Source organism: Convolutriloba macropyga, chromosome 11 (genome assembly GCF_964194025.1).
Source record: "Convolutriloba macropyga chromosome 11, txConMacr16.3, whole genome shotgun sequence".
NCBI classification, from domain to species: Eukaryota; Metazoa; Xenacoelomorpha; order Acoela; family Convolutidae; genus Convolutriloba; species Convolutriloba macropyga.
Window position 1 is genome coordinate 38476212 of NC_134478.1, and position 15105 is coordinate 38491316.

Consider the following 15105-nt stretch of genomic DNA (forward strand, 5'->3'; position numbering starts at 1 on the left):
CTGAGGTTTCTTCAGTGGAGTTGGGTGATGCCACGTCTATGTCGTCCCTACTGCTCTCAGACTGTGAGTCAGTAGATTCAGTCTTGATGTCAGGTTCCAACCGTGCAATTTGGTTGTCACTATCAAGAACTGTCTTGTTTGAATTCTCCGGCTGGATGAACGATGTGTTCATTCCTTAACGGATAATGAAAGTAGCTGGAACCGTTGGTGAACTGTTCGTCGGTTTGAAGAGGACTCGTTCACACAGATCAAAATCAGTGACTGCTGGAAGTCTTATTTTGCATCCCAGTAGCAGTTCTACAGGAGTTTTGCCCCGCGTCTTGGAAGTGTTCCGATGTGTCATCAAAGCCCGCTGTAGGAAAGCGCCAAATTACACATTCAGATTTGGACTCCAGGCTTGAATAGCCCGTTTCACTGTTTGGACCGCTCGTTCAGCAATCCCATTTGCTCTTGGATGGTAGATGGGAGATTCCATCTTTTTAATCCCAAGTGATTCACACCATTGCTTTAGGTCACTGCCCACAAACTCAGGACCACTTTTTGATACTAATGTTCTTGGTATCCCAAATCTTGCAAAGATTTGACTCAAGTACACCTTCACTGTTTCTGAGGTTCTATTTTCCGCAGGGAAGGCTTCTATCCAACCTGATCCCGCGTCTACTATCACTAAGATATTACCTTGATCCTTAACGTAGCCCCAGTCCATGTGGAGTCTTTCCCAAACTTCAGCTTCCGGCCAAGTAGATACTGTTTTCCCCAGGCTAGGCCTGTTTTCTTGGCATTCCTTACATTTACTAACAAATCGAAGAACATCTTGACTAATGCCGGGTCACCAAGCCATCATTCGAACTGCTGTTTCAGTTGCATTTTTGCCTGGGTGAGTCTCATCAGCTTTGGCCATCACCATGGGTCTTAGTTTGAGTGGAATGAAAGGCACAACTCCTCGAAAGATGATTCCATTGTAAATGGTCAAGGCGTCCTTCTGTTGTTCAAATCCATTCTCTGCTTCTGAGCACTGTTTCCAGAAGCCGCTTTTTATTCGTTTGATGACATCTTGAAAGTGTCAATTCGATCCCAGCTCAGTTTTGATGTCTGACTGGGTCACCAGGTCGGATTGGACCAAGTAGATATTGTCAAGAGCAAAGCAGACTCGATCATTGTCATCGTTATCATCAAAGTCTAGTCTGCTCAGAGCATCAGCGTGGGGGATCTGTTCTCCGGGTGTATACTACAAATCGAAGTCAAATCCCATCAGCGCTATCGCCCATCTTGTAATTCTTGCTGATGCTGTTTTCCGAATTTCTTCGTCTGGGGCGAAGAGATATTTGAGAGGTTTGTGGTCAGTCTGTAGAGTGAACCTTCTCCCGAGTAGGCATTTTTTCAATCTTGTGACCACAAAGACGATTGCAAGTGCCTCTCGCTCAATATTGGAGTAATTTTGTTCGGCTTGTGACAACTTCCTCGATACGTAGATCACAGGATGTCCTTCTTGTGAGAGTACCCCGCCTATAGCTTTCTCTGAGGCGTCTGTTGTCACGGTTGCTTCCTTCGTCAAGCTGTAAGGCTGTACAAGAGGGTTAGCACATAACTCGTTTTTGATGTTTTCAAAAGCATTCTGCATTTCCTTGTCCCATCTGAATTCTTCTTTTCGAATTTCGTTTAGGGGTAGCATTTTGGTTGCAAAATCCGGTATCATTCGACCATAAAAATTTGCTAAGCCGACAACGGACTCGAGTTGTTTCATATTTGATGGCGGTTTTGCATTTTTGATTTTCTCAACCTGTTTAAGATCGGGTGCTATTCCTTCTTTGGAAACAGAGTAACCAAGAAAACTGACGCTTGAAACTGGTTTTGAGTTGGATTTCTTCTCATTGATGGTGAAATTTTTTTCACGTAGCCGACTCTTGACTGCAAGCATTCGTTTCTCGTATTGATCCTTCGTTGTTCCATATACCAGAACGTCGTCTTGGAATATGACCACACCCTTGATTCCTTTGAGAGTTGACTCAATGCAATTCTGGAAGATTGATGAAGAGTTCTTTAGGCCCTGAGGATGCCTGCACATCTTGAACAATCCTTGCGATGTGTTGATTGTGCATATTTCTTTTGCATCCTCGTCCAGCTCAATTTGATAGTATGCATCTGATAAGTCAATTTTTCCAAACTAAGAGGCCCCATGGAGGTTATGGAAAATGGTCTCCATGTCTGGGATTGGATAGTCCTCGTCCATAACTTTGCCATTGATGTGAACTTGAAGGTCCACGCATAGTCTCAGAGCTCCATTTTTCTTCCGCTGCCACACTACTGGTGATGCATTTGTGACCCCACCAGGTTGTACTGGCTCCAGGATGCCCTGTCGTACCATTGTCTCAAGCTTCTCTTTGACCCTGTCTTGGAGAGGTAGAGGTATATTTCTGGCTTTGCAGAACATTGGCTGTGATCCCGGTATGAGTTTCACATGCGCTTTGTATCCTTTGACTGCAGGTAGTCTTTCATCACTCACTGCATTGATGCCTTCTTGGGGTAGTATGTCTCTCCCAAGTAGCCCAAAATTTTTGTCGGATTGCACAACTGCTAGTTGTTGTTGCCTATACTTGCTTCCGTTCCACTCAACATCACATGTTAGTGATCCCAGAAGCGTCAGTTGATGACCATCATAGGCCTCAAGACGTCTGACTTGACCATTTAACTGAGGTTTACCAAGCTCAGTCCAGATTAAGGATGATATCACGGTGCTATCAGCACCGGTATCAACTTGCATTTTTATTTTATGGTCTGTTACTGTAATGTACTCCCATGTCACCGACATTTTAAACACGTTTTCCCGTGTATAGTACATTCCCATCTCCATTTCGGATGATGTTTGACCAGGCAACTTACCCTCTTCCTCGCAGAAGTTGTTGTGCTGGCCAGACTTTCCTGACTTAGGCTGGGTTTTACTTCTGCACATTTTTGAAAAGTTCCCCACCTTTTCACAGGTGTTACATTTCTTGTTCAAGGCCGGACACGGCTTGCTGCTGTGTGGCTTACCTCCACATCTATTACACAAGTTACCATTGCCTTTATTACCAGTGAACTTTTCACTAGGTTTTCTGAAGGTCTTTTTGAAGTTGCATCCCACTCCTTTTTTATTACAAATGGTCTATTACCTGTTGAGGAACTCGCAAAAGCCATTGCTTGCCTTCTGAACTGTAAGCTTTCAGTCATTTCAGACAGAGACATCGTTGGCTTAGTTTTAATGCCGTCTAATAGTCTTAATTTGGCCTCAGGGTCTCAAACCTGAGATAAATTTTATTTTAACCAACTCTTCCTCAGGGTTGGTTACTGTTTCAAGTTTTTCGAAGTCACAATACCGTGCTTCTTCTCTGAGGCGTGCAAGAAAATCGTCAGATTCTCCAACGCCTTTTACAACGGACAGAAATTTAGCCCTTTCTGCCGTTACTACTCTCTCCTTAGGTGAAATATAGTTTTGAATAGCTAATCTGATCTCTTTAAAAGGAGTGTCTAACAATTTTTTAGGGCTCATAAGGCTCCTAAGTTTAAGAAGTGCGTCCTGGCCGCACATCCTAAGAAAGAGATTTGTTACCTGTAGGTCCACGATCGTACCGTCGTTGTTGACTTTATCTTCTTTCTTCTCTGCGCGACATTTCGCCACAAAAGACATGATCCACGCAGTACAGGATTCAGCATTCTGCAGATCCAAGGTTTGTCGGTCGTTTGGTGGCCTGGACACCATTGTCGTGGTCTCGAGCACGAGTAACAAGAATTTTATTATTTTAATAATTGAATTCGAAATGGCCTAAATGTACAAAATTTCACAGGTTTTATAATCCGTATCAGTATGAAAATTTACAGATCAGTCTAGATATAGATAAACTGATATGTGTTAATTTACACCTTAGTTGCGAACAAGTTTTTCCCCTTGCCGTATATGGCAATTACTAGTGCAATTTTTTGCACTTAACACATTGTTCTCCCTACCTGAGAACATGTCATTGCTATCTACTGGGAGGGTCGGAGAATTGGTTACTGATCGTGTTTGGCGGTGGGAAGGTCGAATCTATCTCACAAATTTATGGTTTATGTACATTGATAAACTTGTGGTATGAACAAATTTGAATCCACGATTCGGTTCAAATTAGAAGCCATTATTCAATTTCACTTCAACAAACATCAGGTGAGAAAGTTTTCTTTATATATCGAAGTTTTAACTTAATTTGCTAAGTTCGCTACTTCTCGATATATCACATAACATCATCTTATTTCGCATTTAGTTGACAACAATGGTCTAAAAACTGCCATCAGCATTATGCCACGGCCGATATCACATGCCAAATTCTCACAATTGGATAAAATTCGGACTGAAACCTCAAGGGGGATGGACACTTGAAGCCTGATTTTCTAGGCCCAACAACAACGGGGTGGGACACTTGAAAACTTTTGAATACAAAATTGAATAAAATGTCCACCCTATTTACTCAAATTTTTGGTGTTTTATTGTTAACGTTTCGTCTAAATTATACATTGGTGCTATGAAATTAGTTCATATTGCCTGCAACTTGCCCATCAAAGACTAAGCAGTGCCAGACATATGAGCGTTACCTTGACATACGTTCACGTACAAATCTTGTCACTTTGGTGCTTCATTGTTTATCGAAGCTCACGTTTAAACGCTCATGCACCCGATTTTAACATAACCTAACCCCATTTTTAGTCAAAAATGTTCAAAACTTTTGATTTCTGTCCCCCCCCCCCCGCTAGGTTTTTGAGGCAATCCTAGAAATTGTTGCCGAAAGATTAAAAATTCAGGATGATGGGAACTTAATAAAGGGTTTCGGGGGAACCAGGGAAACCAGCTTAAAATTTTTGCAAATAAAAATAGTAATCAGAGAAATCAACCTTACCCAATAACTTATATCATTTCCCAACTAACATCTCTAATAATGATCACACTGTTTCTGTATCTGATTTTTGTCGAATAAGAACTGGATTCTTTTTAAGTTAAAGCTGGTGAGAAAAATCCGTCTTCTTCATTAATTTAACAGTGCAGTTGTTGCCTTCACTCATAACAGTACAAGACGTAAAAATCAGAACCTTCGGAGAGTCCAGGGCAGCTCCAGATTTCACATCTTTCTCTCAATAAAGAAATCAATGGATCAGATTTCAAAGCTTTTTCCTGTTTCCTAGGATGCTGATACGGCATAAAAAGCAAGTTCTTAAAGCTAATAAACTATTTGCAACTAGTTCAAGGTTAAAAGTACAAAGTAATCAAAGGTCAGCGATTAAAGAAACAATTCAAAGCTAAGCAGACTACAAAAAGTAAAGAAACAAAGACCAGCAAACCTAATGTGTTGCATCTGGAAGTAGTAGCTGAACGCGATGGCAATTGGGAACACGAAGCAGCTCATCATGGCCAGCATTGCTATTGTGACGTCATTGGTCAGCTCCCACTGATTATAGAGGGCTACTGATAGGGCAGAAAGGAGTAGTACATCCGACAGGCACCTCACGAACTTCACAGCAAAGTACACTTTCACGTCCATCGGCTGCCTAAACACAAAAGCATATGAATTTCAAAGGCAGTTCTCATTTTTTATATAACAGTAGGAGAACTTTTAAATCGGAGATCTTTCATAACGAAGAACAATTACCTTTTCAAGAGCACCTGAACACATGACCTCTTGAATCAAACTTAGCAATCGAGCTAAAACCAAGAGCAGAGGGCACTGACTTGAAAGTTCACCAAGAAACAGTTGACTTCAATAAAAAAACTACTCACTCAAAATATTACAAAATCACTTATCAAGTTATTCAAACTGCGTTTAAAATCAAATCAATTTCTATGAATCAACATACTTGATCTAAGCTGTCTTTGTAAAGTCAAATAAACTTCTTTTGGGCACATTTCTTATCGCAATATAAAACGCGATCGAACCTTGTTGTAATGACTGAACAAAACTTGTGATGTCAAGAGAATGAAAAAATCCTTTGTATTTAAAGAGTACGTAAATCTCAAATTAAAATTCAATCACAATCAATTTAAAATTTGGCAAACGTACTTGAAGGCGAGTTTTAAATTTCCTGCTTTTTCGCCTGAGTGCTCAGAACAAGGCCCAAGGAGGACTAATATTCAAGCCGCAACTCTTTGAGAAAAAGTTTGAGAATTTTTTTCCTCTTCAATCGAACCTTAACGAGCAAAATTTCAATTTTACCGCAGTTTTTGAATGAGTAATGTTATTCATGACTTCTAATCACTTTGAAAACTTGAGAAATTGCAGTGACTCAAATAATATTCCAAATACTAGGCCAAGATAGTAGCCAGCGAAAAGTAAGCAGCTTCTATTGAGCCCTAATTTTTACATAGCCGGTCAGTAGCCACGAAGTAGATTCTTGAGGTCCCTGTTTAAAAAGGCGACCAAGACCGAAGGCAATGAAGTAAGAATAAAATAATTAGATACTGATTTTAAATTCTATCCTTGTTTTCGAGTCACAGTTCAAAACCCAAAGTCTTCCAATCAATATACCCTTACGATTATCGAGTTTCTGCAACTATTTTAGATATTCAAAAACATAGACTGCAGACTTCTGAATCGAAGTAAAGCTTGGCTTAGAGCCAAAGCTACTGCTTACAAAGCTATAGAATACTATCAATACAAAGCTATACAATACTATTCAATTTATAATCATTTATTTTTTTTTAAAAAACGGCAGAAAATAAACGGGGAATCTGGGGCGCAAAAATTCAAAAATTGTCCATCACAACAAGCCTATTTCACTTCCATCGGCCGCCTAAACCCAAAAGCATATGAATTTCAAAGGCAGTTCTCATGTTTTATATAACAGTAGGAGAACTTTTAAATCAGATCTTTCATAACGAAGAACAATTACCTTTTCAAGAGCCCCTGAACACCATGACCTCTTGAATCAAACTTAGCAATCGAGCTAAAACCAAGAGCAGAAGGCGCTGACTTGAAAGTTCACCAAGAAACAAATGACTTCAATAAAAAACTACTCACTCAAAATATTACAAAATCACTTATCAAGTTATTCAAACTGCGTTTAAAATCAAATCAATTTCTATGAATCAACATACTTGATCTAAGCTGTCTTCGTAAAGTCAAATAAACTGCTTTTGGGCACACTTATCGCAATATAAAACGCGATCGAACCTTGTTGTAATGACTGAACAAAACTTGTGATGTCAAGGGAATAAAAAAATCCTTTGTATTTAAAGAGTACGTAAATCTCAAAACTTAAAAGTCAATCAAAATCAATTTAAAATTTGGCAAACGTACTTGAAGGCGAGTTTAAAATTTCCTGCTTTTTCGCCTGAGTGCTCAGAACAAGGCCGAAGGAGGACTAATATTCAAGCCGCAACTCTTTGGGAAAAAGTTTGAGACTTTTTTCCTCTTCAATCGAACCTTAACGAGCAAAATTTCACAAATTTATGGCAGTTTTTGAATGAGTATTGCTATTCAAGACTTCTAATCACTTTAAAAATTTGAGAAATTGCCGCGACACAAATAATATTTCAAATATTAGGCCAAAATATTAGCCAGCGATAAGCAAGCAGCTTCTATTGAGCCCTAATTTTTACATAACCGGTCAGTAGCCACGAAGTAGATTCTTGAGGTCCCTGTTTAAAAAGGCGACCAAGACGAAAGACAATGAAGTACGAATAAAAAAAATTAGACACTGATTTTAAATTCTATCCTTGTTTTCGAGTCACAGTTCAAAACCCAAAGTCTTCCAATCAATATACCCTTACGATTATCGAGTTTCTGCAACTATTTTTGATATTCAAAAACATAGACTGCAGACTTCTGAATCAAAGTAAAGCTTGGCTTAGAGCTAAAGCTACTGCTCACAAAGCTATACGATACTATACAATACACAAAGCTATACAATACTATTCAATTTATTATGATTGATTTTTTTTTAAAAAAGGGCGGAAAATAAACGGGGAATTTGGGGCGCAAAAATCCAAAAATTGTCAATCACAACAAACCTATTTCATGTCTATCGGCTGCCTAAACACAAAAGCATATGAATTTCAAAGGCAGTTCTCATTTTTTATATAACAGTAGAACTTTTAAATCAGAGATCTTTCATAACGAAGAACAATTACCTTTTCAAGAGCCCCTGAACACATAACCTCTTGAATCACACTTAGCAATCGAGCTAAAACCAAGAGCAGAGGGCGCTGACTTGAAAGTTCACCAAGAAACAGTTGACTTCAACAAAAAAATTACTCACCCAAAATAATACAAAATCACTTATCAAGTTATTCAAACTGCGTTTAAAATCAAATCAATTTCTATGAATCAACATACTTGATCTAAGCTGTCTTTGTAAAGTCAAATAAACTGCTTTTGGGCACACTTCTTATCGCAATATAAAACGCGATCGAACCTTGTTGTAATGACTGAACAAAACTTGTGATGTCAAGGGAATAAAAAAATCCTTTGTATTTAAAGAGTACGTAAATCCCAAAACTTAAAATTCAATCACAATCAATTTAAAATTTTGCAAACGTACTTGAAGGCGAGTTTAAAATTTCCTGCTTTTTCGCCTGAGTGCTCAGAACAAGGCCCAAGGAGGACTAAAATTCAAGTCGCAACTCTTTGGGAAAAAGTTTGAGACTTTTTTCCTCTTCAATCGAACCTTAACGAGCAAAATTTCACAAATTTATGGCAGTTTTTGAATGAGTATTGCTATTCAAGACTTCTAATCACTTTGAAAACTTGAGAAATTGCCGCGACACAAATAATATTCCAAATATTAGGCCAAAATAGCAGCCACCGAAAAGCTAGCAGCTTCTATTGAGCCCTAATACTTACATAACCGGTCAGTAGCCACGAAGTAGATTCTTGAGGTCCCTGTTTAAAAAGGCGACCAAGACCAAAGACAATGAAGTACGAATAAAAAAAATTAGATACTGATTTTAAATTCTATCCTTGTTTTCGAGTCACAGTTCAAAACCCAAAGTCTTCCAATCATTATACCCTTATGATTATCGAGTTTCTGCAACTATTTTTGATATTCAAAAACATAGACTGCAGACTTCTGAATCGAAGTAAAGCTTGGCTTAGAGCCAAAGCTACTGCTCACAAAGCAATACAATACACAAAGCTATACAATACTATTCAATTTATTATGATTTAATTTTTTTAAAAAACGGCGGAAAATAAACGCGGAATTTGGGGCGCAAAACTCCAAAAATTGTCCATCACAACAAACCTATTGAATATCCAGATGAATTTCGGTGATTCGTATACGTAAACTTAGCAAGCAAGTTTCACTAGAATTGCAGAGTGACTTAACGCCCTCGTTGTTTTTTGCTCAGACGAAAAACAGGCACAAAATTGGTCGGACGAGAAATCGCATACAAAGACCAACAGGACCGAAAATAAATAGCATAGCTATTTTTTGAGCAAAAAAAAAATGAAAAACAAACAAAATTTGACAAAACTTCTGTAAACTTCTCCGGAAGTTGCTACTCCAAAACATTTATTTTGGCGCAATTGTTTTAACAGAGTAATACAGTGCTTTTTTGTTCAAAAAATAACTTGACACGTGATAGACAAAAAACATATATATTCAGAGAAAACTAAGAAAAGCAAAAGGTTAAAAAGAAAAATAAAACCTATCAAGTTTTCGAAATTCTCTGTAGGATGTGACGTTGCAGCAATCTCGATAGATCTTGTAATAGTATTTTAATGACACACGTTAAACAATTAAAGACACACGTCGTTAAACAAAAGAATCAGAAAGGTAAATTAAAGACAAAAACGTATCACAAAAATTTTTTTATTACTTTCAGGGAGAGAACACAAGAGCACGTTACGGAGTCTTAAGGCCCTCTGGATTTAGCCGTTTATCCGTTTTTGAGGACTGAACTTCAATGATCACCAAAAAGGCCAACAGGACTGAAATAATTGCCACAAACTTAATTTCAGAGCAATTGGAGATAAAGGCCTGAGACAATGAAACCAAAAAAGACCAACAAAATATGAGGTTTTTAAAAAACTACTTCTGAGACTTTGAATGATTTGTGTACTGTTTCTCTTAGCTGTCCTCAAAAACCTTCAATTGGGCGATGAATAATCAGTTGAACTTCTCTGCTTCAATTCAAAATAGCAAAATTCAATTTGAGAGGGGGGAGAACTCGTTCCTGAGAGTGAAGTAAATCACAGGTGTGCGAAAGCTCAATCACTCAAAATAAAACTTATATTTCAAGTGAGTGTGACGTCGAATGGTCGTAACAAAAATCTTGACGAAATTAAAAAACCAAAATAAGGCGAAGAATAGCTCCACTCAGATTTCGCTGCCGCAGCCATTAATAATAAACGCTTAAAACGTTCAAACGGGCAATTTATTGTTAACAGGTATAGGTGCGTGCAGGGCTGGTGCTACGCGAAAGGGGGTGAGGGGGTATCGCGGGGATCAAAAAAGAACCACCCTTCACACCATTGATTTTCTCAACAGTTTGGGTCTCAACTGAATAGTTATAGCATAACAAAGGCTCTTAGAGAACTAATGGGCGCATATTATTTGCACTCCAGGACACCCGTGCTACATTTTTACATCCCGGGTTGCTCATCATACAATATTCTTAGTAGTCATACCAGGTCATATATGGTTCTTAGTAATCGTACTAGGTCATATATGATTTGCATGAACTCATGGTAGTCATACATGGATCATATATGATTTCCTAGTAATCATACGGGATCATACAAAAAATTTTAAAGCCTAAAAAATTTTCAATTTCTATCGAAGTTGAAAAATTTTCCTGGAAATCACACAAGGTCATATATGACATAAAACATTGCCACAAATTCCCGTATAATGTAGACAGAAGACATTAACTAATTATATTGGATTTGCGATATGCATTTGAGTCTTTGTGTGCGCTAAAAGAATAACTTTGCAATTTGGAGGTATTCACAAAACAAATTTGAGGTTACATGCTAAATTTTTTCTATGCTTCTTATAAATGAGCATTTATAGGTATTAACTGGCTTCAGAGAGTATCAAATCTTTAGTTACCTATTTGGATTTATTCTTTTATTTAGTGCCCAACTTTGCAAATGATATTGTAGGTTAGGCTCTTTTGACGGATCACAAAGTGATGCCGGGGAATCACAAAGGTGATGCCTTACCAAATCAAGTTAAAAAAAACATAAATGGAAAAAGATTTATGAAAAATAGACGTATGATTCTTGTTAATCATACCAGGATCATATATGATTTCCTGGTTATCATACAAGGATAATGCATGATTTCTTAGTAGTCATACAAGGATCGTACTAGGAAAAAAGTTATGATTTGTATGACATCATATATGATCCTTGTATGACTACTAAGAAGTGGCAACCCGGGATAACGATTTACTATGTAACGTGCTAAGGGCACACACGGAAAAATTCCAACGTAAACTTATCCCGTCTCTCCAAAAACAAAGTCGGGAAAATCTGGTGGCCATGCAAAAAAAATCGTATTAACAAAGACCAGTGGGACTAACATAATTGCTACAAGCTTTGTTCAAAAATCTATTTGCGCTCCTTGAGTATTTTGAAAACCATTTTGACAGAAAAGGGACAGTATCCTCAACCAAAATTGATGCCGTAGTGTTATCTACCGATTAAGGCAGCCTAATTTTTACATTTTAATTTTCCTTCGTTTCTAGCTATTTCTTCGTTACTAGCTTTCCGTCGTTCCTAGCTTGACGGGCACTTTCTGTTGCTGTAAATAAAATCATTTGTTAAGCTTGCCGTCGGTGCCAACATCGGTTTCATAGGCTCCTTAACTCTTGGTTTTTGATCTTCCTTTGCCGTCGGTGCCAGCATTGTTTCCATAGGCTCCTTAACTTTTGGTTTTCATTGTTCATCAAACTTCCTCTTTTCATTGCCGTTGGTGCCAGAAATGGTTCCATAGACCCTACTATATTTTTTTTGTACTACGGACACTTCGAAACTTCTAAGATCATAATGGGTCTTCGAACACGGAATGGCACAAATTCTATCCGCAGTGAAGTTATTGAGGTTTGTGTATCATGTTCTTTTGAGAAATGTCCAGTGTAGACAGAAGTATTAGTACCAGCTGGTTTCGATGTAACTCAAAGTTTTACCTGTGGTTTCTGTGCGGCCAATTTTCAGAAGGAGCAGCCAAAATCCTACGCATCTGCAGTTGAGCATACATTAAAAAATGAGAAGTCAAACCGAGCTGCGCTGTTCTTAGAAATTGCCCAAGAACAAACTCGAAAAGAATCGAAAAAGTTTAGTCTTGTTATCAAAGGAACGAAGCCTTCTGATTTAACCACTGATGAGGCAATTGAGCGAGACTTGGCTAAAGCGTTAAATGTTTCTGTAAATTCTAATGACTTTTCAACCAAACGAACTGGAAGGCTTCAAGAGCATACGGGACATCAGTATCTTCTGGTTAAATTCAATGACGTCATTAAGAATAAAGAATTCCTTCGAAACTCTGGAAAATTGCGCAATGATTAGAAGTTTGAAAACGTTTATATCGCTCCTGATTTGACTTCCTCTGAACGAACGCAGCGATATCACCTACGTGTTCAAAAACGTGAACTGGAGAGTCGCAAACCTGGGGCTGTTTTCATGATTAAACGTGGCCGAGTTTACGAGGAAAACTGACTAGCTGAAAATAGATGCCCTTCATCGGTTTTCTCTTAATACTTAATGTTCAGAGTATGCTGTCCTTTGAAAAACGTTTACTAACTATCTTCTGCTCAACAAATGCCCCATTGTTTGTCTCACTGAAATATGGCTTAATGAATCAATTGCTGATACCTGTTTTTGTGGGAGCGTCGTATACTGTCATTGCTCGGTCAGACCGAGCTGCTGGGCAGCATAGTGGACTTCTTATTGCATTAGAAAACGAATTTTTCGCTTCTGAAAATGTTTTATTTCAGTCAAACTCTTATTTTTGCGTCCTTCTAAGACTACCAACTTTGATCCTATGCATTGTGCTAGTTTATTTGCCACCTCGGAGTTCAGTTTATTTTGTTAGACCATACGAAGTTGAAGCAATGCTCAAAGCTTTATCAAATGAATTGAAAACGTTCTTGGATAGTTCTGATTTTTCCACTTGGATAGATCTGCAGTGGGTTCTCTTGGATGACTTTAATTTTCCTGATGTATGTTGGGATACTATTTTGTCGCGTCACTCAGATGAACAATATTTACTTGATTTTATTTCTGAAGAACTTTTATTTACTCAAATTATGGACTCACCCACGCACAGACATGGCAATATTCTTGATCTGATTTTCTGTTCTACCGAAGACTTGTGGGACGTTGAGTTAAAGTCTCCAGTATTATCTGACAATTACGCCATTATTCTCAAATCAGAAGTTGAGTGTTTCTAAGTACAGTGGCTGTTGTTTTTCGAGCTCGTTCGACTCAGAATTATTGAGGAAGTTTTTACGCCTGACACGCACTTTTGCTTGCAGAAGTTAAGAAATATCGACCTAATTTATTCCTGAATGTTACCGTTTCCTTGGTTTTGCAATAGATAAGAGTGTTTCAAAGAAACGCAGAAAACGAAGAGAAGTTCTTTTTATTATTCATCAACCACAAAGCATTGTTTGAATAAACTATCAACAGCACGAAAGCAGCATAATTCTCCCAAAGTGCGTGAGCTCGAAAATGAGTTAGCAAATTGGATCGAAATAGACAAGCACTTTGAATTGGCAAAAACAAGCAACTTTTCAACATATGAGGCTTTTGCTCTCCTAAGGAAACTCAATGGCCGAAATTGCGCACCAGCTAAAGTTTTTCTCAGAAACGAGTCAGCTTCAGATAACCTGAAAAAATCAAATCTGTTCAATACCTTTTTAGTTCAGTTTATCAACCGGCTTCTGAATTGATTTGAACTCATTTGTTTTCCACGACGTAGTTTGCCTATCTGAAGACAATTTTTCCGTTGAGGAAATTCAATCACATCTGAAGATTCCCGATTGTTCGACGGCTGCCTGTGATGGTGTTCCTCCGACCATTTTCAACAGAGCAGCGGACATTTTGGCTCCTTTTGTCTACCATATGTTTACTCATTTAAAGAGTCTTTTACCTGGCCTAATTTATGCTAATGTGCACATGTTACTTTTATTCACAATAAGGGTTTCGTGCAGACGTCAAAAATTACAGGCCAATTTCATAATTACATTGAATTTCCTTTATTTTTGAAAGATTTCTTTTCAATTATATCTTTTCAAAATTGGAGCATTCACTCAACCCTCTGCAGTATGGTTTCCGTTCGAAACACTCAACGGTTAAACAATTATTTGTTTTTCTGCAATTTACATTTAAATTTGACGAAAATATAGACCAAGTTGTAGTTTACTTAGATTTTTCAAAAGCGTTTGATTCGGTTGACCATTCTAATCTTCTTCTTAAATTGGCGAGATTTGGCTTTGATAAGAGTTTTGTTTCATTCCTTTTCTCCTATTTAAGCGATAGACTCCAGAGAGTCAACTTAGTTGGATTTTTATCTGACAAACTACCTGTTACTAGTGGAGTTCCGCAAGGTTAAGGTTTTAGGTCCTCTTTTGTTTCTAATTTACATCGACGATATGATTCCAGTTCCTCAGTAAGTCAAGTATATTGTTTCGCTGATGACACCAAGTTATTATGCTGTGGAGATTCGATTTTTGGAAATGTACAGAAAGAACTGAGCGCGCTAGGATTGTGGTCTTATTGTAATGGACTTTCCTTCAATTCAAGCAAATTTGTTACCTGCATATTACTCCTTCGACTTCTTTTTCTGTATCTATTGGTGTTGATGATATTGAGCGAGAGCCTTGCGTGGCCGATCTGGAAATTGTAATATCGAGTTCGCTGAAATGGAAGCACCACATTCAGACAAAGTTGTTGAAGGCAAGACGTTACTTTGGTTACTTAAAGCATAACGTACCCTAAAATAATCCATCTGGTGTCAAATATAATTTATTCATGGCTTGTGGTCTCTCGCTACTTTTATACGGTTATCCTGCTTGGGAACCAGAAATGACTGAGTTGCGTAAATTGGAACTCTTAAACTATCACGGACTGAAATGATGCTATGGTGTTGCCGATTATC

At 38.0% G+C, this 15105-nt stretch overlaps 1 protein-coding gene across 5 annotated transcripts in view; it reads right to left on the bottom strand.

Annotated features, from left to right (window-relative positions):
- Window positions 1–15105, bottom strand: part of LOC142349844 (transmembrane protein 168-like) — a 41568-nt gene that overhangs the window by 20687 nt on the left and 5776 nt on the right. For 4 of the 5 annotated variants that reach the window (XM_075401656.1, XM_075401653.1, XM_075401654.1 and 1 more), the window contains one exon: window positions 5344–5550. In XM_075401656.1, coding sequence (XP_075257771.1) covers window positions 5344–5550 — 207 coding nt within the window. Of the gene's footprint in view, window positions 1–5343; window positions 5551–5651; window positions 5705–15105 lie in introns of those variants that run through there. The other variant, XM_075401657.1, reaches the window with a different exon arrangement.